Source organism: Rutilus rutilus (assembly GCF_951802725.1).
Source record: "Rutilus rutilus genome assembly, chromosome: 16".
Taxonomy (NCBI): Eukaryota; Metazoa; Chordata; class Actinopteri; order Cypriniformes; family Leuciscidae; genus Rutilus; species Rutilus rutilus.
In genome coordinates, this window is record NC_140224.1 from 32,005,849 (window position 1) to 32,033,354 (window position 27,506).

The 27,506-nt window shown below is 38.2% G+C and overlaps 1 protein-coding gene across 2 annotated transcripts in view; it reads left to right on the top strand.

Annotated features, from left to right (window-relative positions):
* Positions 1 to 875: 875 nt before the first annotated feature.
* cdh10b (cadherin 10, type 2b (T2-cadherin)) overlaps positions 876 to 27,506 on the top strand; it is a 49,315-nt gene continuing 22,684 nt past the window's right edge. The window contains exons 1-3 of one of the 2 annotated variants that reach the window (XM_084433728.1): positions 876 to 918; positions 8,168 to 8,506; positions 27,032 to 27,326. In XM_084433728.1, the coding sequence (XP_084289854.1) occupies positions 8,309 to 8,506; positions 27,032 to 27,326 (493 nt within the window). In that variant the 5' untranslated portion in view covers positions 876 to 918; positions 8,168 to 8,308. Of the gene's footprint in view, positions 1,092 to 8,167; positions 8,507 to 27,031; positions 27,327 to 27,506 lie in introns of both variants that reach the window. The other variant, XM_084433727.1, reaches the window with a different exon arrangement.

A 27,506-nucleotide genomic window follows, 5' to 3' on the forward strand; every position in this document is an offset into this window, starting at 1 on the left:
CTGATTAGATCAAGCTCGGATCGCTTTGGACAGTTAGCATCGATGAGTCCATCTATCACGCGACTTCCATTAGCTGTGGATCGCTACCGCCATCTATTGCCAGCGGTTCTAACGCCCGTGGCCCTCATATCCTTGACCTCTTCCCTCTCGCTTTATATCTCTCTCGGTCGTTTGGCAGCGTATCTTCCTAACCCCCCACCCCCCCACCCCCCCACCCCCCCACCATCTGTGGCAAGCGAAGTCAAAACTGCAGCTCCAGGGGAGTAAAGCCTCTTCTTCTCTCTCTACCTTTCTTTTTTCTGCTGTCTTTCATCGGCGACGACTGAGTGGCAGCCAATCATGGGCTCAATCCTGCTGCCACAATCTCCCTGACACTCAAGAGAGAGAGAGAGAGAGAGAGAGAGAGAGAGAGAGAGAGAGAGAGAGAGAGAAAAGCAGATGAAAGGAAAAATAATACACCGACAGACAAAAAAGGATGTAAAAAGACAAGTAGAAATCAAAAAGCATTGGGAAAATTTAAGACAAAGGGACTAGAATAAGAAAAGAGAGAACAGTCAGACAGCTCTCTCTCTCTCTCACAGTAAGCTTCAGGACAATGTTCAGTCTTACAGCGAAAACTAAGAGGGAAGGTGACAAGCGTGGAGCTTATGCTAAGGAGATATAGAAGTTGCCTGAAAACACAGCAGAAAACAATAGAGTATAGACAACGAAGGTAAAACTCTCTCTCTCTCCCTCTCTCTCTCTCTATCTCCCTATCTCTCCCTATCTCTCTCTCTCTCTCTCTCTCTCTATCTGTGTGTGTGTCTCTCTTATCCGTCCCTCCCTCCTTCTCCCTCTCCAGCTCTGTTGCTCTTGTGCTCTCTCAGTCCCCTACGCTTGCTCAGACGGATGAGGAGAGTCCGGAAAGAGAGCAGTCATGTACGTAATTTTCTCTCCTGCTCGCTGAATCTAAAGGTTATCATTAAGACAGATGTGCCCTGCAGAGTGGTTGCCGTGGAGATCATTTTACACTGGAGGAACTATTTGATTAAAGAGTGGCTAAGACGGATTTAAAGCAACTGAGAAAGACGTGGCAAACACAAAAAGAGAGTGTGAGTAGACGGTTGATTAGTTTCTTTTGCAGGTGGTTTCAAATAATGTGCGTAGGATCTAAAGAGATAGTTTGGTCGCTTTTGAAATGTCTCAATGCCATATTTACAGTCAAGGACTTTACAGGGTTTATTGTGGCTTATTGAGTTCATATTGTAGAAAAATTCCTGGCTAGAAACTGTTAAAACTGTTTTTGTGCTGTGCTGTTGAATTGCATCTCTAGACACTGCGTTGCTTCTACTTTCAAAAGATGTTTAATATTCTTGTTTGCCAATACGGAGGCAAAATTATATCATTTTAGATCAAAACGGCTGTTTTCATTATTGCTTATATGATCATTTTTGTTATTTTTAAATAAAACTGTATTTCTACACACAGGTAAGATTGTAATAGGTGCATTAAAAGATAAAACATACAGCAAAAGATGTGTCTAAAAAACTTCATACGGGTTGCCTGCACTGCTCTGCTCTGCTCTGCAGTCATTTTATTTGACAATTGCTCTGTTATGAATCCTGCAATTACACAAATGCTTTTGCTTGATTCTGATAAGCAGATTATTGCTTTGACCCGTGTGTCATCTGGCAGCTATTTTACAGGCAGCCTCAGTTTGAAGATAAACGATGTGCGTGAATGTGTGTGTGTGTGTGTGTGTGTGTGTGTGCGTGTGTGTGTGTGCAAGAGAGAGAGTGAGAGATGTGCTAAAATATTTCATAAATATGTATTGCATTGGACACAGCAAGAGTCTACCCCACTGCTCATGCCTAATCACTCACTCACTGTTTCATTCACACACACACACACACACACACACACACACACACACACACACACACACACACATTAGCGTATGCTGCTGTTAAATACCGCCGATCAACTGGATCTCAGTATTGGAGGTCATTAGTGAGTGGTCATTATTGTCCAACACAAATTTACGTCTAAAGTGCTTGTTGCATTTCTGCGTTCTAAATTAGCCACACTAATAGCATCTCTTTCAATGCAAAACGATTCACTTGGAAACACACACAAAAGCCTGTGAATAGAAGATCTGTCACTGACAGCATACACATTTAGGAGACAAATGTCTTGGGAGAAATTTACAGGCTTTAGATTACTCCTTTTAGCTGTTTATAAAGATTCTTCTTTCTGGAAAGATAAACTTTATTATAAGATCCATCTAATATCTCGGTGTAGTTTTCTCCATGAGATTAAACTGAATGCAAATTCAGATCTCCTGCTTCTCAGATTTTTCTAAAAAAAAAAACTTCTTAATAGTCTCTCATGGAAGAGATTTCAACAATGTCTCAAACTTTGCTCAGATTTGCGAGATTTCAAAGTCAGAAATTTAGAAATGAACTTTTGAAATTCTGAGCTATTTACAATAATTGTATAGCTTCACTCTATCACATCAAGAACTTTAGAGGTGCTTCATATATAAAACATTTTAAGGGATCATTTTATGGATTTAGGTAAAAAATCGATTTGTGTTTTAATGCTTTTTTAAATTAAAATTTATGAATTAAGCAGCTCGTAAGACACATTATCGCTAGAATTACCTGTTAAACATTAAAGTATTATGAAATTATTTAAGACATTTCTCCTTACATAGAACCGTTTTGGCATAAAGTGTTCTTTAAAATTGAGTCAAGAACCCATGGATCCACATAAGAACCTTTTTCTCTAAGAGTGTATATTTTGACTGGATGCCAAAGGTGATACATTAAGTATTTTCACTTTCTAAATAAAATCTGTCTTGAAATTAACATAAAATTGATATTGAAAAAGCCAATCAGAATCCACTTCCTGGATTATGCCTTCAGTACAAAATCATTAGCATTTATTTTTACCCCTTTAGACTGAAAACATATGATATACACAAGGAAACAGAGCGAGACACAGATACAGAGCTTTCAGTGTTATCTGAGAGAGAGTTAGCTCCACCAAGTGGCTCAAAATTCTGTGCTAAGCAGCAATGAAGATCAGTCTTCATCATGTTGATCTTGAATCTTTTTAAGCCATCGTGACTTTACTTTCACAAACAAACATTTAAAACCCTAAAAACCCTGCTGTCACAAGCCCCAGCCCTACATTTAAAGTGATGGAAGGGCTCTGCCATATTAAACGTTTAAACAAAACAAACTTAGCCTCCATCTTTATCTGGCCATGGCAGAGAGATTGATGCCCTGCAAGTGTTCTGGACAGACCAGGGGCCATTTATATCCGTTGCGTACGCACAAAACAGGCTCTGAAAGAGGCATAGGCCACATCCAACGCATAAGTTGTCATTTATAAAAACAAACTTGACGGGGAAATTTGTGCACCGGCTCGCAAACTCTGACCCATGCGTACGAACATTTTGGAGACGGAGCAGTTTGGCGACACCGATGGTGAGCTGGATTTAAATGTGTTTTTGGTCACTTTTAGACAGAACATGAAAATTGTACATATAGGACTACAAAAAGATAATACAAATATACTTTCACTTACCAAGCCTATCACATGAAGCAAACATCCATCCATCCATCCAACACCCAGCGAGCGCGTTGGGCCGTTTAGTGAAACTGACGCATATTTGACGCATACGCGTAAATCTTCATAATGAGTCTTAATCATAAATACAGTGCATGTTCAAAATAACAGTTTACATAAATAAAATAATGATTTAAACTATGTTTTACTTATGACATAAACATTTAGATGAAATATACCATTCTTATTAATGAAGTTTAAAACACTTAAATTACATGAAATCATTACTGAGAAGTTACAATAAAAATAGCAGATTGTCTGAGAAAATATTTTCGTGCAAGTAATGCACAACAAGGCTGTTGTGTTTGCATTAAAAATATAAGTAAATTAAAAATACAATTTGGCTATAGTACTAAAGACTGAGAAGAACTTTCTCTGAAATGTATTTTACACTATTTGTTTTATAAATACACAGTTTTATAAATGAGACCCCAGGAGGCTGCTTCCATTGTGAGATATCAGACAGGCCTCGGGCAATATTTCAATCTTTAAGCGATTAGTTCATCCTGTACACAGAAGTTCCCCCGTCAAACTTATGAGCTGCATGAAGTCTCTATCATTTAAAGCTTGAGATGTAAAAATCTCAAGGTCAAGAAAAAAAAGAAGCACCAAAAAACTTTCCCCAAGCAATAATAAGCACGACAAATGCACAGACACAAGCTGCCGTATCCCACATATGGCTCCAGACATCCATCAGAACACAGTCAGGTGTGGACAGAAATAACCCAGTTTCCCTAAATGATCCGTGTCTGATATGGTCTTAGGGGGAATATTCTAGGGAGAGAAAGAGGGGAGGGGGGAGAGAAAGAGGGGAGGGGTGTTTGGAGGCAGATAGCATGAGTGAACGAAGCCGTGTTGAACTCTGACAGATGTATTCCCCAAAGACAACGCTGCCCCAGACTGCTTTTATAAACCTCGGGAGAAATATAGCAGTACCTTGCAGACAGGACAACGGCAATTACATAGACTATGGGTCTGTGTTTGCGGTAGCGGCCTGATCCTGCAGACTTTAGTGGTGTATCACTGTCAGTCAGGCCTGCAAATTACAAAACGTGAACTTTGTTGTACGCCTGCATTATACCGCTCTGCACGGGCACAGAATGTTTTGCATGTCACACAGATCAACTGGGTCATCCGTGTGCAGTTTTCAGAAGGACAACGCGCCATCCTCTCTGCCAATTAATTCATAATTATATAGCATTACCTCATTATGCCTCGACTAGCATATCCACACACGCCTAAATTCACATATACACACTAATTAGACGCTCTTAATAGGACAAGTGAGAAGATTCTTCCTCCTCGCTCGACTCCCTCGCTTCGTTCCTCCCCTTATATAGTATCACGGATCCTCCCATACAGCCGCTCATAAACAAGTTTTCAATGCACTAATCAAAGTGAAATAATTAAGTGACAGTCCTAAACATCTGGCAAGAGATTTTTTTTTTTTTTTTTTTTTTTTTTGTATGCTAACAGGCAAAAATAATAATAATATAAAAAGATTCACTGGCCTAATGCTTAATAGGCATGCTGTATCAAAGATTAATATCCAGAATGCTATTAAACCTCAAGGACAGCCTTGAATGATAATTAGAAAATGCAATCATGAGAATCACCACGCTTAAATTGGTGCACACAATTGCGGGCATTTTTTTCCCCAGAACGTTCTTGACATTGCAGAGGAAGGGCTAAACTAACATGAATTTTTTTTACATTTTCTGGCACCCTGTCCTGCAGTCATCATAGAAACACACAATTTCCTGTCTGGGCCTTTTTACAAGTGTTAACATCTCCCCGGCAGAGCTGCATATAAACAGCACTTCTCACTCCATTATTATGTTGTGTAAACTTCCAAAAACCTTGTACAGCGTGTGATTTGATAACTCAGCTCGCCATGCCTAATGAAAACAAAACCAGCCCGAGGAGGTTAACGTCAATTATTAAACAACACTTGCGAACAATGAGAACCACAAGTCGTTTGTGCAGTAAACACATGTGTGGATAAGAATTTGTTATGGCTTAATTCTAATTTCTCAGATTTTTTAGTAATCCCATGTTGTAATCTCAACAGCATCTTTAACTGTGCCAGCATACCAAAGTCTCCAATAAGAAGTCTCATAAAATTCTTCCAACACAAAAGTATATTATGCTATCCTCATTTAAAGCTTTACTAATATATTTTAAGAGAAACAAAATTGGGTATTGAGACATAACTGTATTGAGAACTCTAACATTAAATCTGAGGTATGAAAGAGCAACCTCTGAACATCAAGGGGACATTGTTTCATCAGGTTTTAACCACAAATGTCTAAAAAAGATTTAAAAAAATGTCTCAAACTGTGCTCACATTTGATGATATACCAACATCTGCAAAAAAAACACAAATCACACAAAAAAAACACAAATCACAACAAATGGTTCTGGTTTGTTCACGCCATGCTATGCCAGTAATTGTCTATTTTGGCTATTCATTTCTTCTCAGGGATTTTAGGAGAAAAAATATATATACTTGAATGAGACATAACTAAGAACTCTATTAAAGGAGAAGTCAATTAATGTCAATTTTAAAACAGCATTCAGAGATTTGAGTTATTCATTTTATAACTCTATACTCTTGCTGTATGTGAATTATTATTTATTTTAAATTGATTTTTAGGACAATCATCTGATAGAAAAAACAGTGATACTTGAATGAGACATGAGTGAGAACTCTGTTAAATCTCCTGAGCTATAAAAGGGCAACCTCTGACTGGATCAATGTCAATTCTTAAACAGCGCTCATGAATTTGGATCCGCAATACATTTCAGCAGACTTCAGGAAAATACATGCAAAAAAGTGCATACAATGAATGTATAAATAGTAATAAATGCCTTCTGGTTCTCAGAAGTCTGCAATAGACTAAACTGATTGTGCTGCTATCCACATTCATTTTGTAGCTATACTCTCTTACTGAATGCAAACAATTTGTGCTATATTTATTAAGCAATTTTAGAAAAAAGAGAGAAATTGAGAAAATAGAAATGAAATTGATAGATACATGACACATCACTGAGAACTGAATTAAATCTATCAGTGCTATGAGGAGGGGAGCGCCAATAAGCAGACTTCATTAGGTCTTGAAAGAGCGTTGCAATAAACATGCACGAATCAGAACTCATTTTTATTACTCTTTTGTCCACGTTCACCCTTGAGCTAAGACCACGGATGGAAAACATGTCATAGAAACCGTTAAATCAATCAAGTCGGTTGTGGACCATGACACTGACAGATGGATATTTATCTGTCCGTCAAGGTCACGCCAGAGACTTGAGCAGGGTTTTCTATGCCAGCTGCTGATTACAAGCTTCTCTACGACCCTTACTCCAAAATCAAATGTGGGCGGCACTTTCCCTACATAGACACAGACCGTCTCAGTTTGTGCCAAAGTGTGATTCACATACCGGATATGAAAGGCTCAGAAAAATCATGTTTAATTCATAAAGACCTCTGCAGACCTTCCTAATGTCAAAGTTCTGCCCTGCTAGCTAACCTTGAGCTGCATTGAAACATATGTCTGAATGGAAGATTGGGCCACAAAAGGCCTCCTCTGCTGGGGTTGACAAAATTCATTACTCGCATTAGCGAAGCCAGTGATTCCACAAATTACAAGTAGTCTGCACACTTTCAAACGCTGCCTAGTGAATAATTCCTAACTTCATCCATATCTCATTAAGTAAATTATTGGATTCGTATTCACAAGACAATGTTCATTTACATGCAAAACTTCAGTCACATCAAATAGAACCAGAGCCCTAATTTGCTCTTAGACAAAGAAAGGAATGGCTTTGTTCGCTGAGATGGCCCCGTTGACACCGTGTGTGTTTTATTTCTCTTTCTTTTTCTCCCCCCCTTCTTTTCTTTTCTTTGATTCAGATCGTTAAACAAAAACCCCACAACATTATGAATCTGCTCCTCGTTTGCTTGCGATACCCCTGGAGACGTTTGCCGTAATGAATGCCTGTCAGGCTAACCTGGCTCCTTGGCCTTTTCCTGCAGACTCCTGGAAAATGGGCTTTCGTCAAATGAGGGAAGAAAGATTTATTAGGATTAACTTCCAAAAGCCAATAAATTATGCATACATCCTCTAAATTACCTATCAGAACTAGTCCTAGAGGAGAGAGCGCTTCTGTGAGCCGCTGCCTTTACTTCTTTTACGCTAGTTTGTGATATAGAAGTGGAAGTCCTCAGCATTTTTCAGCCGTTCGAGTTTGCTATCGACTTGCTGCGTTTTGGCGGTAACCGCAAATCTATACCGAGTGAGGAAAGTAAATGTTTAGAGATGTTCAAGCTCAAGAAGTTCATCAATTAGAGACCACCAAGTGACTGCTGTGTGCTAAAATCACTTAATCTTTTGTGATCAATCAATATTAATGATTCGTTTTCTAGTTAGCCAACTTGATTTTTAGTCAGCTAACATACATTTACAGAGTGTTGTTGTAATATGTGGCACTCGACCCAGAGGTAATTTTGCAAATGAAATGCTTTCTTAAAGATCTTTTCTCCCCATCGCAGGCCCCAAGAAGACATAATTGAAGAGAATTAAGGATAAGATGCCCCATTTCGTCGGTCCCACTATTCAGCAGTATCTTCAACACAGAGCTCTGTTTCTTAATTGATTCCTTGTCAAGGACTCTCCAGGAGTGATCGGATACAATGATAATCAATCAAGTTACTTTCCTCCTGTTGTCCTGCTTGCTGGGCTGGAGCAGTGCACTGATCCGGCCGGTGCCTGGAATTAGCACGTTGGATCGGGATGGACGGACTCTACACCGCACTAAACGAGGATGGATGTGGAATAGTTTCTTTCTCTTAGAGGAGTGGACAGGAACTGGAAAACAGTATGTCGGAAAGGTAAGAGCTGTTACTCTAAGGGTTGAAAGAGCTGCAAATGTTGGGTACATGTATTTTTACCCCTTATGAAAAAGTACCTTGGTATTAAAATGGACGTAGTACCATGATGATAAAACATTGGTTGTCTTTCAAATGCCTTACAATGCAATACAATATAATCAAACCGTACCACTAATTTAGCATGTTTTTACCATCTTTATCATGGTACTTTTTCGAAGCGCCACTTTAGGCTGTTAGCACAACAAAAACGTATAAAATGTATTTTATGAGTGTACTTATAAAGTGACTACATTTCAAGCCGTGTGTGTGTGTTTCCTTTAGTAGTTTGAACAGTAGAGCATTGTGCTAACAACACCAAGGTCCTGGAATCGATTCTTAGGGAATGCATTAACTTATAAAATGTATACATTTGATGCAGTGGATTAAAGCAATTGCCAGATGCAAAAATGGGAATCGAACCTGTGACTGTGGAGTTGCTAGCATCATGGGAATTACAGTATAAAATATGAGCAGTTTCAGTCAGTCTGACCATTAACACACAACACAAACAAGCACAAAGTGTCAGTTATGAACATGACTCACGAACATCAAATGAACTCATACCTAGCGGATGATGCTTTCAGCATGATAGCTAATGATGTATTAGAAGAAAATCAATGTAGGCTATTACGATGAATCGATGTGTGGGATACAAAGAGCCATAATAACCCTCTTTATATCATTGACCACATCCTGACGTTCCAAAACAGAAATTATTGTGTGGGATTAACTCAATGGCTTACAATATAACCGTGAACTGATAATAACAGCTGATGTCCTGGCTTTCAGCATGCACGAAAGATGCATTTTAGCGAAGATCAACTCGGGACATGAAACAGTTGAGAGTCAAACCTAGACGTGCCAGTTGTTGAAAGGTGGGCCTACCAGTGCAACATGATTCGGTTAAAATCAAATGCAACTCGTATGGCGTCAGATCAGAGTGCAACGCTTGTCAAGCCACCGACATCAGACAGCAGAGACAGCAGCAGTTACAACCCCGGTTCATGCGATGAGGGGGTCGGCGCAGCCTGTTGACGGACAATTTTACGTCAAAGACTTCAGCTTTCATCATCGCATTCACTGTCTACAAGTAAATGGGATGCTTTGGTTGGAGAGATGAGTGGTAACACAGACAGATCAACATCTCTTCCTCTTATGGTGCAGGGTTGTTTTTGTTGAGAATACTGCAAGAAAAGAAACACGCGAGCGCACGAAAAGAAAAAAAGGCGAGCAAGCAAGAGTGGGTGAGGAGAAAACAATAAATCAATCAAAAACGAGAATGAGATTCCGCCCTCATAGAGTTTCATTTTACGTGACAAGGCAACAAAACAGCGCTGACTGGGAAGAGTCCATCGGATGAGGAAGTGTCAGACTCAGCAGTGTCCTGGCCTCTTTCCCGGAGCTTTGATGCTTCTCTCTTTTCTCTAGCTCTTTCTCGTTCTATCTCTCCCTCTTTTCCTGGCTGCTGCGTTTCTCTGGCTTGACAGCAATCACATGCTTTTGGCCCGCATCTCATCTACCGTCCACTCTCGTTCCCAATTAAAGTGCCAGAAAGACACAGGGCTCCCATAAATACTGTAGGAGGGCGAGGGAGAACGAAACACCCACATGCTGGTTCGGGGAGACCACTGTGGAGCGACTTGATCATCCATTCCATCCATTTCCCCCCATTTCTTACTAGTGTGTGTGTGGGTGACGTATTAGATCTGGTGTAGTCCAATAGATGGGTACTTTGAGCCCCAGCGAGAAGCCATCAAAGCCATTGATGGTTCTCCTCATAAAGATAATTCAGCAACCTTTTACGGAGCCTTGTGGGATACCATATTTATGTCTATCCAACCAAGGCCTCCACTGACCCCCCGACACGACAACAACCTAAAAGAGGATTTATTTTCCAGTGTGGACCCAGAAATAATCCATAAAATGGGAAGAATATTTCCAATAAAACATCAGTCCTCTCATCGCTTGCTTCAGAGGTCTTGTAGTCTATAGCCATTTGATGTGTTTCACAAGAAACATCTACATATGGTAGACTAACAGTAACAGTAACAGACACACCACTAAACAGTACAAGCTACAGTTAGTTCAACTGTAGTTCTAAAAGAAGTTAGCTACACGACAAGATACAAACAAAAACTATAGTTAACTAAATTAAAACAATATGTTTTTAGCAGTTATATACAGTAAGCTGTGGAGTTTTCAAGTTTAATTGGGGGTGTTTCACTTGAGCAGTATTTATATTCAATTCACATTTATTTGTATAGCGCTTTTCACAATACGCATCATTTCAAAGCAGCTTTACAGATAATGTACATTAGTCCACATTACAATTTAGAGTGATCTGTTATCAGAGGTAACTAAGTTATGTATTTCAGAAATGTACATATACAAAATCACAGTTAGCGAAAAAGGTATTAATTTAAACAATGTAATAATTTAATGCAGAAACAATAAACTCATTGAAGTAATGAATACTTTTTTGTTCACAAATGATTATTTTATGATTATTATGAAAAATGTAGCATTGGTGCATGTTGATTCAGAGTTTGCGTCATCTGAAGTCTTCGCAGGAGTTGGCGTCATATCTTCATAGGTGTTGGGGATCTGCAATCTTCATAATAGGCTGGATCCAAACTGGAGCTGACACACTCTCTAGTTACCTCAGGATGGGCATCCTGAGATAAAATAGAGAAGCAAACAGAAAATAATTAGCGTAGCTGATGCTGTTCATAACATTAAGCAAGACTAATCATGTGCATTTGATCTGATATAACTGTATAAGGCAAGGAGATGCATTATATGAATGCTAGGCTAAAGAGATGCGTCTTTAATCTAGATTTAAACTGGGAGAGTGAGTCTGATCCCCGGAATCATTGCTGTATGCCATATAAATATACATTTACAAATAAAAACCACCAATAAAACCCCAAAAATATATACAAACAGAAATAATGAGCCATATATTCTTTTACTTATATACACACACACACCCCTAAAAGTCACTGAATAATTCGCACACAACCAACACTGCAACTAGGATGAATATTAAAGTGAGAGATTCAATATTAGCACTAATGCTCCACAGAGCAAGTATACTATAATTTATAATTCAGTTAGTCCATGATATGTGAAAACAGCTACTGCCTTGAATTAATATGAAGCCGCATCAGGCAGAAATGCAAAATAAACAGGATTAAAGAGGCAGTTTTCTAAATGTAATTTTGTGATGACTCGAGCTTAAAACTACTGAGAAATCTTTCACATTTTAACAGCACATACCAATATGTGTATAAAAGAGAAAACTCACAAACCAGAAACATCCTTCTGGCCATCCACTGGTCATTATGACCGCCCAGGCTCCGTGGCCCTGTTGTGCAGAAAGAAGCTCAGAAGTGCTGAAGCCCGCCATGCATTTTGCCGCTTTTGTGTCATGAGTTTGATGTGGGGGCAGCGGCTCACATGGCGTGCCATCAGCGCTATTGATGTGAACAAAATCCTATTAACCTTCTCCAAGCCCCATAATGCATTGTGCAAATAAACCCATTGCCGTTTTCCCGGTGAGCTCTCTTCTTCTGTCTACCTAACCCTTTTGATCCTCTTCACGTAAATACTCAGCGCTTTAATAAAACAAAGAAAGAAAAAAAATAGAACGCCGCGATTTTGATCATTTTTTGCAAGCATTAATATCGAGAAGGCAGTGATGGCTCACATTTAAATGTTTAAATATTTAGCACAGGTTCATTAGGACTTGTCAGGATTATAAACTCATCTGAGCGTGGAAAACCACATCATGAAGCCATAGAGGGGAAACTCAACTGCGTGTTAATCTGACAGTTGTAGCACTATTCCAAGTAATTATGTGATGTATTACAGCAGTTCTAAATATTACATGTTGTAGCATAATTACATGAAAACATAATTCTGACATATATATAAATCTCTTCTAGCCTTAATCGACATTCTTACCGAACATTCATAACATATAAACACAACACACTTTTATGTTAGATGCGATTAATCACGATTAATCGATTTGACAGCACAAATTTTTATATATCCATTTACTCTACTTCTTCTGCATTTTTACATGTATTGTTTTTATAGAACAGTTTTTCTTATTTTCAGATATGCACTTGTGACCTGTCACTCCTTAACTAAAATTAGTTTTTTTTATTTATTTTTTTATAATAATAATAATAATAATAATAATAATTAGAAATCCACTCACTGTACTTCTACGGCAATTGTACTTTTTGCTCAATTCGTTATTTTTATGTTCTTGTTCTTGTTGTTATTTTTTATTTAACTTGACTTGTTACTCTAACTAAAATATTACAAATGTACCAATATCTGTGTAACACCAGTATTAGTTTAAATACTATTAGTAGTAGTAGTAAAAATTATTAATTAATTATTCATATAAATACATCCTCAGTGACAGCATTAATAGTCAAAGTAAACATAATGAAAATGAGAAAATTTTTGTTTTCAGTTATTTACATGTTGATGGCTTTTGCACTAGAGTAATCCCGGTCTCATTATACATCCACCAAGGACCGTTTTGTTGATTTTGAACACTCAAGGGTCGTCTAAAAAATGCGAACAATGAACAAAATACAAAAATCTGCTATGAAGCACACTGAACGGCCTGGACAAAACCTGATACAGATCTTGCGGATCCCCCCCACCCCCACACACACACACTTTCTGTCACAGCAAAGTCAGGCCTCACAGGAACCTCCAGCTATCTAAGTAGTTGCAGTGTGTCCTTATCCACTCAAATGAACCAGCAGAGTCCACAGCCAGCAGAGGAGATTAGAAGAGAGAGAGAGACTGCTTCGCTGAGTTTGGGTTCATGCGCTTTTCAACTCCTCAGAGAGTCTGCATGCGATGAAATCTGTTGTAAACCTCCGCGAGTGACAGAAAAAAAAGTGTAAAATCTACAGAGCAAACCGCATGGCCTTATGATTAACGCCTAACATTGAAACCACAAAAGGGGTGAGACAAGGCAGCGAGAAGGAGATTGCATTGCAGTGTTTGTGTCGAGTTAGTCAACTTGAATGTGACTCGTCCTACTCTGAGTGAGCTCAAGATATACACAAAGAAAGAAAAGGGGGGGGGGGAGGGGGGTACATAATTATTCTATATCCGTTCTGGGCCCAGGCTCTCATTTTCACAATCTCCTCTCTGCAGTACTAAGCAAGTGTTCACCACCGACCTGACAAGAATTGTCAATGATTTCTCCCGTGCTCGACTGACAATCCCTCTGTGTGTGTGCAGGGGATTTAATTCCTAAAGCTGCTCCGAGTCAAAGGCTAATTTTGTGCTACGCGAATTAGCACAGGCAAATGAAAGCAAGGCCGGGATAAGTCCACGCTGCCTTTACTTCATATTCAACTGTCAGCTCATTATAATCAAGAACATCCTTCAAAAAAATAATGGAAAAAGCACACGTTCGCTTGGAATGCTGGCACGCTCCATGTGTTTCTCCATGTTGCCTCTTTGGGGACACGGTTGGATTTTTGACTGGCAGAGATTATTTAGGCAAACTCACGCCGGAGACATATTCCTGCCAATAAACAAAGGGTATCTGTTCAGGATTGCCGGTGCCATAGAGAGCTCAGTGTTGTGCCAAAAAGTGCCCCCAGAGCAAATGAGCAAGTGATCAGTATTCAGTGCCATGCGGCACTCTCCCTGTAGTGCATTTGAAATGAACAGAGGGATCGTGGTTAGGGTTGAATCAGGATCTATGAGGCCGAATCAAATTGCTCATATTTTGAATAAGTCACTGTGAAAGGCCGCCACATGGCCGACAGACACCTTATTCTGAAATGTATTTTAATTTGTTCCCAGCAGCCCAGAGGTGCTTTGCCTCTTTCTCTTTTTTTAGCTGTTTTTTTTTTTTTTTTTTTGAGCTGGCAGTAATTAGGACACCCCTAGTCTTCCAGTGTGCAGCCAAATGGAAAACATTGGCTACACTGTGGAAACGAAACATCTGGTGAATTGCGATATAGACCTGTTGGAAAATAAATAAATAAATGGGGTTTACAATCAATTAGGCAAGTTACTAAGGTGCCTGCAGCTATAGTAATCGTACATGTGCCAAGTGTTCAATGATATGCAATGATTTTTGTCCAAAGCAGTGTAAACAACGCACAGAGCAAACATAAACTTGTACTTTTAGGCTAAACGAAATGTTTGTGTGAAGCACCATGTTAATTTAACTTTACACTCCAAAAATATTATATTCCAGTACAAATATCTAAATATTCTTAAATCAGGATACATTAACCTACTTGAGAAGCAAAATACATGAGATATTTAGTCTTGTTTTCTGAAAATAAATAAATAAGGTGTATTAGCATAAAACAAAAATACATGGCAGTGGGGTACGAAAATGAATCTTGTTTTGTCCTGAAATTAAAAATTGTAAAGCATAAACTCGAGTAAATGCAATTTGATTCAAGAATGTCTTCTTTGAAGAAATCTTTTTTTTTTTTTTTTGCTGTGTAATTTACTGTTTGTTGATCTCAACCCGCTGCCCTCACGGGTCCATTTAGCATTTTACAGGTCTGCCTGAATAAGAAGAAACACGCACAGCCCTAGTGGCAAACTTTTCCGAGTTTTCAAATGCGTTATATTTAGAATGAAGCATTTTGTGTTAACGACTTAAAAAGCACTGAGACTTGTAAATTACTGCTTGTAAACATCGTCAATGTTTATTCAGGCTCTTCATTCTCTGCGTAGAATATTTCCTGTTCTCTGACTGCTGAAATAATATGCAAAGGCTAAAGACTCACCAGCAGCACTGTATAGAACAAGACAGGTAGTTATGAGACGCATTACGCCTTTGCTAAAGCGGGGCCAAAAACATCTTTCACACATCGCCTTCATTCCTGCAGGGATTTTCAGGCTCGACCATAGTCCACCTCAAATTAATGACCTAATGAAGCCTGTTGTTGTCGTTGAAGCGTGTGTTTACCTCAGAGATTAATGCAATGTTTTATGTGCACCCTTTAAAGCGCGAGTAGACGCTCGCCTGACAAATACCAATTAGCCCTGAGAAGCTGGGGTTTGTATTGGCTTTATGCGGTTGTCTGCTTTCATTGCATGTCTTTGTCTCAGATGTCTTTTTATGGATTTCAAACTCACGTCTGTGTGGGCCATGGCAGCGCTGGAGGATTTCTTCACAATAAAGGACATAGAGAGACTAATTATGGTGCTGTCAAGGGATTTTATACATAGCGGAGATGAAAATGGAATCTACATCTTCATATCGGCTTCCTCTGGTTACAAGTAGCATGAAAGTCCTCTTCCAGAAAATATTCTTTGGAGGTACAACGCGCTTTGTTCTGAAATTAATGAAAGAGAATTAAAAGATGAATCACAAATACAATGTATGATACGTATGAGCGGTGTAGCATACATTGACATACGACTTAAAGGCCTTCAGACGTTCATTTAAAACCATCAAGGTTGCACAAGGGTATATTTCAGACTGTAGCTGATGTGATCTGTCATGCTTTTCTGTCTGGTTTAAATGTTAACTCTGCCCTAAACCGTGGCAAATGTTTGAGCATTGAGAAGACGCGCTCATGTCTGAAACCTTGTAGTTCAGTATCAACATTTACGAACAATGATTAGAAGTTCAATATCTCATTTAAGACTTGTGAGTTCTTGGAAACTGTCATGTAATTCATCACTTTATACCTAAAATAAAATGATTTTGAATCCCATGGTGAAAAAAGTGAATCATTTTGATCATTTGTAGATCATCATAGCTGCTACATTAACGGTACAGTGTAACTTTCTAGCTGTTAAAAAACAAATTGGATGCATTTTGCGGAAGAACATTGTTTTGGTTGTGCTTCGGCTCTGCGTGACTGCGGATGAATATGGTTATCCTACTGCTCATAAAAATAAAAAAACACTACTAGGTTTAAGATATATAACCAGTTTAGATGGAAAGGAAAGCTGACCGCCTGAAGACGTTACTGTAACTATAATTTTACTGTAGCTCTACCCTTATATAAAATATATAATGCTTTACAATGTTAGAGAGCTACATATAGCAATTTATCTGTTCAATAATAATACATTAAAGGGGTCCTTGATTATGATTTCACTTTTTTAACTTTAGGTAGTGTGTAATGTTGCTGTTTGAGCATAAAAAAACATCTGCAAAGTTATGATGCTCAAAGTTCAAAGCAAAGGGAGATATTTTATTTTACAGAAATCGCTTTTTAAGGACTACAACAAACAGCTGGTAGGGCCTACAACGAGCTTCTTCCCGGGTTGGTGACATCACAAACCCTAACATTTACATAAACCCTACCCCCGGGAACACACAACAAAGGGGGTGAGGCCATGTTAGGCTGCTTTAAAGAAGAGGAAGAGGAGTTGTCGCTGTTTTTTACTCTGAAAAAGTTGGTCGTAAGGCTGACGAACGTAGAGACGTTAAAATGTATTTTTAACAGTTCCAATTATAAACTTTATGTAGTTGCAATGATACACTGAAAAAATATTTTCATTCATCCAATTAAAAATTTTTAGGGTAATGGTTCACATCTATATTTTATAACTTGAGCCAATGAAAAATAAATAACTTGACCTTACCAATATTTTCTATGTCAATGAAAACTATTTTATAACACTTGGCACAAAGCATATTTTTCTTGTTGAAAAAAATCAATTAATTTAAATTCTATTTTTGATCTAAACAAAAATATATAGATTTAATCAAAACAAAAATTCTCATTTAATAAATATGTATTAGAAATTATTTGTTTTCTCCAATTAAATAGATATTGATTTAATAATACAATTATTTCTCATTTTTAAAAATACAAGTTAATAGAAATTATTTATTTTAAACAAACAAAAAGATATGGATCACATATATAAAAATATATAACAATAAAAAAGACACATCATTTTCATTAAATCGATATTTATTGAATTATTATATACAGTACATTACTTCCACACATCCACAATTTCGTGTCAGATTTTCAACATTTGCGACAGACGGAAAGTCCCTCAGAACCTCTTGACCCTCAAGTATGATTCCAATGTTTGTGGGTATACAGCTTGTGCATCTCTGATGACAAAGATTTCCATGGTTTTTGCTGAAGAGTTTTTTTCAGCCTCTTCCTTCTCCAACACCTGGAAAAGAATTTAGGAAGGAGAAAAGAAAAAGAAAAAAAGAATAAGGAATCAATACAGCTTGGGTTTCCCCCCAAATTAGTTTACATAATACTAATACTTCTAACTAATTATAAAATTTACTCCAATTTGTTGTTGACATAAATATAAGTTGCACAAACTTTCCAGCACATGGGACTCTGATTTTAGCTGAAAGTAATTGTTTCTATATTTGAAATTAGCCTTCAGACTGTTTTCAGACATATATCTGAACATAGTCTGATGGCTAATTTTGAAGTGGACAGCCATATCTAGCGTTTTCACATCTCTAAAGTAATCTGGCCTTACCAGGAAATCTTTGATGAGGTCCTCCACTGTTTCTCCCATGTAAAGGATGAGATATTTAAGTGCTCTTTGTAGCGGTGTCAGTATCCTGCATCAAGATAGTACAAATTTGGCATGAGGGAACATTATGGTCAACAAACTTTAGCACAATATACGTTATCAGTTGATATAATAATCATTACAATATATGATTCAAAAGTGTGTCAATCCTATTACTACCGCCACGAAAAAATGTCTGCCCCCCAGTGTCCTCTGGCTAGTACTACACTTTTTTGAAAACCAACTGACATCAACCGATTGGCGCCAATGCAGCAATACTTCCATAAATAAAAAGCATACAATCCATAAATAAATGACCATTGTGAGTGTCGACAGTCATAAGTTTTAGTTAACGTTACCATTAATCACAAGTGAACGCCAGTCCTTTTACATGTAAGTTAACGTTAGCTCCTTAGTTGTTGATCAGGTTTCTACGGTTTTAACCAGAGAACGTCATTCTTATGACGCTGCATCGAGATAACGTTATGTTCAATGATTAAACGTTCACATTAATTACCATTGTAAAATCAAAATAAGCCAGGGGTAAACGTATATGTTCCCTTTTGCAATCGGTCAGGAATTGATTAACGTCGACACATTAACGTTAACTTGCCTAGTGTAAACTAAGCTAGCTAACACATTTTTAAACTAATGTAAGTTATAACGATATCTACCAGATAAATTCGGCAGAGCAACATGTCTTGTACAGGCTACTAAATATACAGCAGCACATTTAAATGGTTGTTTGTTTCACTTACTTCAGTTTATCCGCGATGAAATCTGATTCTCTCTGGAGCAGCAAAGTGATCCACGGAACGTAGAAGAGCGGTTACATCGGTCTGCTGACTGGTCGTGGTCGTCGAGAAGATTTGTGTTTAATGCCCATGCGCAAACCTGTGTGTAACCTTGAAATTGTACATTCGTCGAAACAAATATTTCTTATTTGAGCTCTTAATGAAAAATATTTATATTTAACTATGTTTTGAACGAAAAAATATTATTTGAAAAGTAAAACAAATAATGTTAAACTGAATTGAAAGACAAATTATTAATTGGATGAAATACTGCTTGAAAACCTTTTTACAGTGTAGCTTCTATGTGATTGAAGGGCAAAGCTTTGCCTCCGCTAGTCTGCTAACTAACATTACAGTGTTGATGTGTTTACTGTAGCTTTTGTAAGCTTTTGTAATGTTCACTGCCTCTTAGGAACATTATCCATGATTATGAACACATTTTCCGACAAATATTATTAAATGGTGGATAACATCGTACCAAAAAACAAACAAAAAACATACCACTCTGAAATGTCCTCTGAAATCTGTGCTTGCACAGTCCGTGCTTGAAATCCGTTCAGCACAATCCTCTAGTTCGTTAACATTGTCAGGGTCTGAATCGGGCTCAAAATGTTTTGAAATTGACACCATTGTTAATATTTACATCTGAGTAGAGCTCGCGGTTATGAAGGGGCGTGACATTTCCCGAACACGTGCTGAGCGCTGCCAATCACAACACAGTGGGCCAGCTAACCAATCACAACAAATTTCGTATTTCGAAAGGAGGGGTTTTATTGAAAACAAAGCATTCAACCAGACTGGAAGCTGTAATAATGTAAAATATGTGAAAAACAATGCGTTTTTGGAACAATCAAGCATGAAAACATATTTTAATACACCCCAAAAACAAAATCAAGACTTCGTAAAAGGGCATAATAGAACCCCTTTAATCACCTGTTGATTTAAAAAAAAAAAAAAAAAAAAAAAAACATATCCTTTGTCACTTTTACAACATTTCAAATCCATTAGTACTCGCTATCTCCAAAAAGCCAAGCAATGCTGATTCTTGTTTATTACAAGCTCTGTCACGTTCTCTTTTTGCTAGCAGACTCCTCTGTTCAGGTTTTATTTTATTTTTTTACGATTGATTTAGCTGCTCCGTGTCAACCTTTCTATCTCATTGTGACAACTAACCTATGACACTCCCACACCATCAAAGTAGCCGGAGCAACTTTTCTCTTTTTATGGATATGATGAGAAATGCACGGGCGAGTGTGTATGCAATTTCCTATGAAAACAAACATCCTTCATATTTGACATTTCCATCAGAATTTTTTTTTATAAATGCATCTTAAGATGTAATTTCTTCCCAAAAATTGGTTCAACTACCATCACACTTGGGTGTAGAGTCGCTGGCTGTAAATATGTTGAAAATAATTAGATCTTATCTCAAGTTATTTATATCTGCTTTGGCTTTCCTGCATGCTGTGTCCCTCACTCGCTCTGTCACTCAGGAGAATGTGGACCCGTGAGATAGAGCGCACAAACATTTCATTAACCACATGCTAATGATCGCATGCTAATGTTTGCATAGATTACTGGCTTAGAGCTGAAAGCAGAGACGTTCTCCCCCTTCGCTTACTGTGCCTGACAAATTCTGGATTTATTTATTTGGACTTTTCTGTCGTTCTTGTCGGTGACTATAAACATTGAGGTTTGTCATTATGTCGCAGAAGGTTGATTACAACACCGGCTTCATGGAAATCAAGTCCAGGACACTTGAGAAAAAGCATGCAAATGTTATATTCTTAAGCATTTAATATTGCATTGTTGTCTGTCTGTCTGTCTATCTGTATTGATGGATTTCTTTTCTAGAGCTGGACTTAACAGATCACTCAACCAAAGTGCACTACTATTTATATATATATATATATATAAAAAACCTTTTATGCCCCTACACTGAAAAAAAAAAGAAACAAAAAAAAAAGAAGAAATACAGACGTCTGATGTGTGCATATATCCACTGACCCACAAAACCCCTGCAGCGACAGAGTCTGCAGTGTCTGGTAGTCACAAATGAATGACAGCACACTGTGTTTACAAGATGGGGAAATTAGAAAGCATACGGTACTACATCTGCACTCATCTAACATACCATGGCAGCATTTTATTTTAATTTCACTCTTAAAAATAAAGGTTCATCCATTAAACCTTCCCGCTGCACAAAAGGTTGTAGTGGAAAAAAGGTTACTACCTGCCCAAAGAAAGGATCTTGGGGGAACCACATATTGTTCTTCTAAAAACACATTTTTGGTTCTTCTTGGCACCTTTATTTTTAAGAGTGCAGGCTAATAAATAAGCTTACAAATAAAATTGTTTGTCAAATGTTCAATTGGGATAATGATCTGACCTATTGGTAACTGTTTAAACGATTTTGAACATTGTATTGTCAATCATAATTTAATGTTAAATTGTCAATATTACAGTTTTGGCATCATTTAGAAGATTAAATATTCTGCTATAGATTTGGTTTCCAAATCAATACATACAGCATTGTATTTTTGTATTGGTATAAACTGCTGTTGCATTAAAAGGCAAAAGTTTGGGGTCAGTAATATTTGTTAATATTTTTGAAAGACGTGTCTTATTATCTCCAAAAAACCTGTACAAAATACAGTAAAATAGTAATGTATCATATTTTTACAATTTAAAATAACTGTTAGGAATAAATGTATTACTTCAGTCTTCAGTGTCACATGATCCCTCAGACATCACACTAAAATGCTGATTTGGTGCTCAAGAAAAAGAAAAGAAAATGCTTTTTTTTTTTTTTTTTTTAGGAATATTTGATTAAGCACTTTATTTATTTAAGATAGAAACCTTTTGTAACAATGTAAAAGTATTTACTGTCTCGTTTGATCAATTTAATGCATCCTTGCTTGATCAAATATGGTTTGATTCTGAACCTCAAAGGCCAGAGCTCAAGCAATGGATATGAACTATAAGATATACCATGGTGAAGGTTTGCCTCATGAATATTAATCATTTGCATGACTGGGCAGTCTAGAAAGGTTACCAAGCAACGTCAGCGTGGACAAATTAATATTCATGAGATTTGCCATCACCATGTCATAACAACCACTGATTGGACTGCAAATGTAATGTCCATTGAAGCATTTCAGTATTCTGTACTTTAAAAAGAGAATATTTCATATTTGGTCTTTTCTTTCTCTCCAAACAAACCTGCATATTGTCCTGAATTTAAAATTCAGAGTAAAATGGGAATGTGTCTTAAATGGTCCACATTAATTTAACAAGCATTGACATTACTTTCTCTCAACTTTCTAACGCTGGAGCCATAATGTCTTTTCTAACCACTAGAAAAAAAAGAAAGAAAAAAAAAACACATAATCCATTGTGCAAATGCTAATATAGTACATTTGTCAGGTTTCAAGTACAGGCTCTTCAAGATTTATTAGATTTCAGCTGAATACCTTTTTCTTTTCTTTTTTTAGTCTTAAACAAGCTACAACAGTGTGTGAAAAATGTGTTGTATCTACCATATGGGTCTACACATTGACGCTGTCACATGTTGCCAAAACTGTTGTTTTATACATATTTCAATGCTGCAAGATATTTAGTTTTTCTTCTTCATGCACTGATATTTGAAGTGTCATCAACAATTATTGTAATTTAAACTGTGTGGTTATGCTGTAAATATGGATAACTGATACGCTCCATAATGCCTGACGTCAACAGATGACTTTTGTGAGGGAGCGGTGTATGTTTCTCTTCTCTCACTGTGTCAGCGGTGACAGCATAATCCCAGGAGAATCCAAACGATCAATAGAGTGTGAGCCAACTCTGAGACTGGAGTTTACAAAAGTAATCAAACTTGTGTTACGTGTGTCACCTCTAGACAGCCAATTCTGACATACTGTAAGCAAAAATCTTTCTGTAAACAGTACAGATACACTTGCATAAGATGAACAGATGTTTGGAATAAAAACCAAGGGCGTTTCTAATCCAGCAATCAGTATATCATCTAAAATTACATTTTTATCAATGAAGTGAAATGTGGACTATTATAGTTTTGTATGTTTCTTGTTCTGTTAAACTATCTTCATTAAACAGCACAACCATTTTCAGTACCAAATCAGCATATTAGAATGATTTCTGAAAGATCATGTGACACTGAAGACTGAAGTAATGACTGCTGAAAGTTTTTCCATCACAGGAATAAAGATCATTTTAATATATATATATATATATATATATAAATAAAAATAATAATAAAGTTATTTTAAATTGTAATAATATTTCACAATATTACATTTTGTATTGTATTTTGATCAAATAAATGCAGCCTCGGGGAACATTAGACTCTTCTTTCAAAAGCATAAAAAAAAAATCTCAATCTAAAGGGTTCATTTACCAGGCCAAAAAACTGGAAAATGGGGATGAAAATATGAGGACCAAAAATTATGAAATAAATGACCCTCTCTGTTTCGTGTTTGTTTTATAATGAAATGAAAAAAATAAAAATAAAATGCTCAGTAGGTATACAAATAAAAATGTGTATAATTGACAATTTGAAAAAAAAAAAAAAAACAATCAGAAAGCCACTGGGGAGGCAAGAAAACTCCAAACATTTTAATGAAAAAGCTTTTAGTTGAAAAAAAAAAAAAAAAAAAACACACACACACACACACACCACACGTTTTTAATATAAGGGAGGCTCAACCCCTAATAAAGTAAAAAAAGGATCATCATTTACTCATTTGAAAAAAAAATCTGGTAATTTTCCACACAAATAAAACAAACCAGCTTTCTATCTTAAAAAGGGCACAAATGCTAAATTCCAAACACTCACACACTAAATTCCAAAACTTTTGAAGTCATATGATTTGATAATTGGAACCAAATTACATTAAGGTATTAACTCACTGAAAATCTTGACATCTTCAATTTGCGAATGAATCGTCCTCGTTGAATCAGTTGATTCAGTCTACAAATTTGAAAGTTCACTGGAAGAGAAAACCAATGAAATTCAGCTAAATACTGCTTGTTATCCACACAAAGCTATTGTATGACTTCTGAAGACTTGGAACATATAGTGCACAAGTGAAATGGACCACAGTTATGGTGCTTTATTGGTACTTATAGGTAAATGAATGAAAGACCAACATGTTCCTTCTCTTGAGGTCCAGAAAAAAAAAAAAAGAAGAGCTTAAGGGTTTGTACTGACGTGTCACGGTGTTGTGCAGAAGACGAAAAGGAGTCAAAAGTTCCAATACAAACTTTTACTCACAATATAACTCAAACAGGTACATATGAGACGGGACCAGGGTGGAGCAGATGGTGCAGGCGGCCATGGCGGAGACGACGGAGGGAGGAGCCATGGTGGAGGCAGGGCTGACGACTCCAAGGGGCCAACTGACGGAGGCGGCACAGTTGGAAGTGGAGACCCGGATGGAGCCGGAGAGCCGACGAGCCAGGGCGATGCTGAGGATCTCGAGGGACATGGCGATGCCGACGGCTCTGGCGACCGAGGCGCAGGCGGGGATCCAGAAGGCCGCGGTGGAGCCGGAGCGACAGAGGACCAAGGTGGAGCTGGAGGGAGTGAGGAGCCCAATGGAGCCAGAGGGACGAAGGGACGAGGCGAAGCCAGAGGAGTGTTGTCCTGAGGTGAGAGCAGGCTGACGAACGAAGGAGCCGGAGCCAGGCGGAGGGACGAGGGAGCTCGGTGGAGCTGGTGGACTGATGGGCCATGGTGGAGATGAGATTAGATGAGCTGATGGATCCACGGGCCGAGGTAGAGTCCTGGTCGTGAAGGTTGGAGGGATCCACCGACCAGGCAGGAGCTGCAGGCTGGCAGACCCACGGCGACCCCACCTCCCCGAAGGTGGTTAGAGGAGCTGAGGGGTTGACAGGCAGTGGCGGAAGAAGGGTTGAGAGGTGGCAGATGGGAGAGGGAGGCTGGGTGGAAATTCAGGAACCGATTCTGGCTCGTGGACAGACTCAGGTTCAGGCTCGGGAACAGGCTCAAGCTCAGACTCGGGAACAGATACAGATACAGGCTCGGGAACAGATTCAGATACTACTGGAACAGATTCTGGCTTGGGAACATGGACAGTCCTTGGGGCAGGAACAGGTCTAAGAACAGAAAGGGGAACAGAAACAGATATCGGCGTGGCAGAGGCCATCCAGGCTGAGGGCTCAGGCTGGGCAGGCATGACGTGAAGGAGCCTTGGGTCTGGCTGTGTTCCGGATCGGTGCACGGCGCTCTCCAGACACCGGATGACGGTCTCCCTCCAGACCATTCTGGTGGTGTCTGGGAAGTCAATGGGGTGGTTAAACATGGCCCTGATCGGAACAAGATACTCAGGCTCTCGTCGTCGAGGGCACTGGTGACGGCAAGGTGGCAAAAGTCCTTTGTAAAAGAAAAAAAAGTTTTTGCTCTCCTGAGCCATGATGATAATTTTTACCCTATCATCCATTTTGGCCGGTACGATCTTCTGTCACGATGTGGTGCAGGCAGAAGAAGACGAAGAGGAATCAAAAGTTCCAATACAAACTTTTACTCACTCAAACAGGTACCTAGGAGACAGTCAGAAGGTACACACACGCTTAATACAACGTAGATCAGATAAAGATTGACTGAATAGAATGGAACTAAATACAAGATGGACACTGATTAACAAGACACAGGTGATACAGATGATGATGATGACTAAACAAGTGACAGAACTGACGAGGTTACACTTTATTTTAATGTGTCCTTGTTACAGTGTAATTATACAATTAAGTAATACCAATTAGCTACCTGTACGGGTTAGAATTAAGGTTACAGTTCAGTTTAGGGTTAGTTGCTTGCAATTGGTTTTAGTAAAGTAAGAATATGTAACATGTGTATCAAGGACACTGTAAAATAAAGTGTTACCGAAATAACTAATGAATGCTTTATTGCAATTGCTATTTGCAGTAAACATGAAGCAAAATCACATTCACAAAGATTTTCCCCTTACAGTTGCCTATGCCAGGACATAAAACTACTAAAGAAAAGATAGCCATTTCTCTAAGCAGCTTTCTGGTGTACTGTTAATGCAATTGTGTGTGTAATGGATACCTAATTCAGTTTCAGGACAGAGAGGAACACTTGTTTCACAATGACGCAACCTCCAAATTGAGGTTTTAATTGTTGCATGTCAAATTATCTACATCCTGATAACAGTGGTTAGAAAAGACTGTAAAATTGTTTCCAATTATAGTGTACATTTAGCTGTAAGTGGACATATTATGAAATTGTAGGGTGCAATGCTTAGAATGCCGCTCTTATAATGCAAGATGTTTTTTGGTTCTTCTTTAATTGCTGCTTACAAAAACAAAGGATTGTTTTTGCAGCCTCTTCCGGGTTTTGATTGATCATTTATTAAATATGAATCATTTTATGGCACCTATGCTGATTGGATATTTTGTCCAGGGCTGTATGGCTAGCCTCTTCAGGTAAAATCCTAATCAGGAAAAGAGGAACTGCAATCAAATGGAGAGGGCTGCCGGGCTTCCTCTTGTTGCTAAGAGACAGGTGTAAAATGAAAGTTCTGCTCTGAAGGAGCGTTTTGTGTAATTGTGACCGTTCTGAACAAAAACAGGTCATATCTTTCCTCCACAGTGTGAAGGTACAGGAGTCTATTGACAGTTTTCTGAGATATCTGCCATATGCCGTCAAACACAGAGCTTTCTATGCTGTAAGTTCTGCGCTCCTGCAGATAATGACTAGATCGCCATTCGTCGCTCTGTGTTTGCTATTGAAAAGGAAAAGAAGAATTCTGAAACTATTACTGATACTGAAGTGAATGAAATATTTAAGTCGAAATTTCGGAGCTTTACCCACAAAGAAAATTAAACCGACCGGGGCCTTTGAGAAAATTCCCATTCACATATTCATGACTCATTTAAAAACATTGCTCAAGAAACACATTCTGACTTCGACCAGAAAGGGCTTAAACTGCATTTAGAAAAACGTTTAATTTCTGTTTCCATTTGCACAAGGTTTAGGACCACCGCCTGAACATTTTGCCTTGACAGACTGAGTATATTTGCAAAGAATTTGCCAGTCGCACACTAAGAAAACAGTTAATTCCGGAACTGTTAATTCCAACATAACTCTCTTTGCTCTTTTAAGCTTCACTCAGACATGGACACAGAAGACGGACATGTGAAGTACGTCCTAACCGGAGACGGGGCCGGAACTGTTTTCGAGATTGATGAGAACTCGGGTGATATCCATGCCACCAGGAGGCTTGACAGGGAAGAGAAAGCGTCTTACACCCTAAGCGCAAAAGCCGTCAACAAAACCTCTGGACAGGATCTCGAGAGGGCCTCGGAATTCATCATCAAAATCCATGACATCAATGACAACGAGCCAAAGTTTGCCAAGGACACCTACGTGGCCAGTGTATCAGAGATGTCGAATGTTGGTGAGTTGCTGCCTCAAGTTTTAAAGGGTTTGTTCATGCAAAATTATATAATTCATAATTTGGCTTCAGAAGGACTTTATTAACCCCCTGGAGCCATGTAGATTACTTTTATGATGGATGGATGTGCTTTTTTGGGCATCAAAAAATCAGGTACTATTCACTCCCATTATAAAGCTTGAA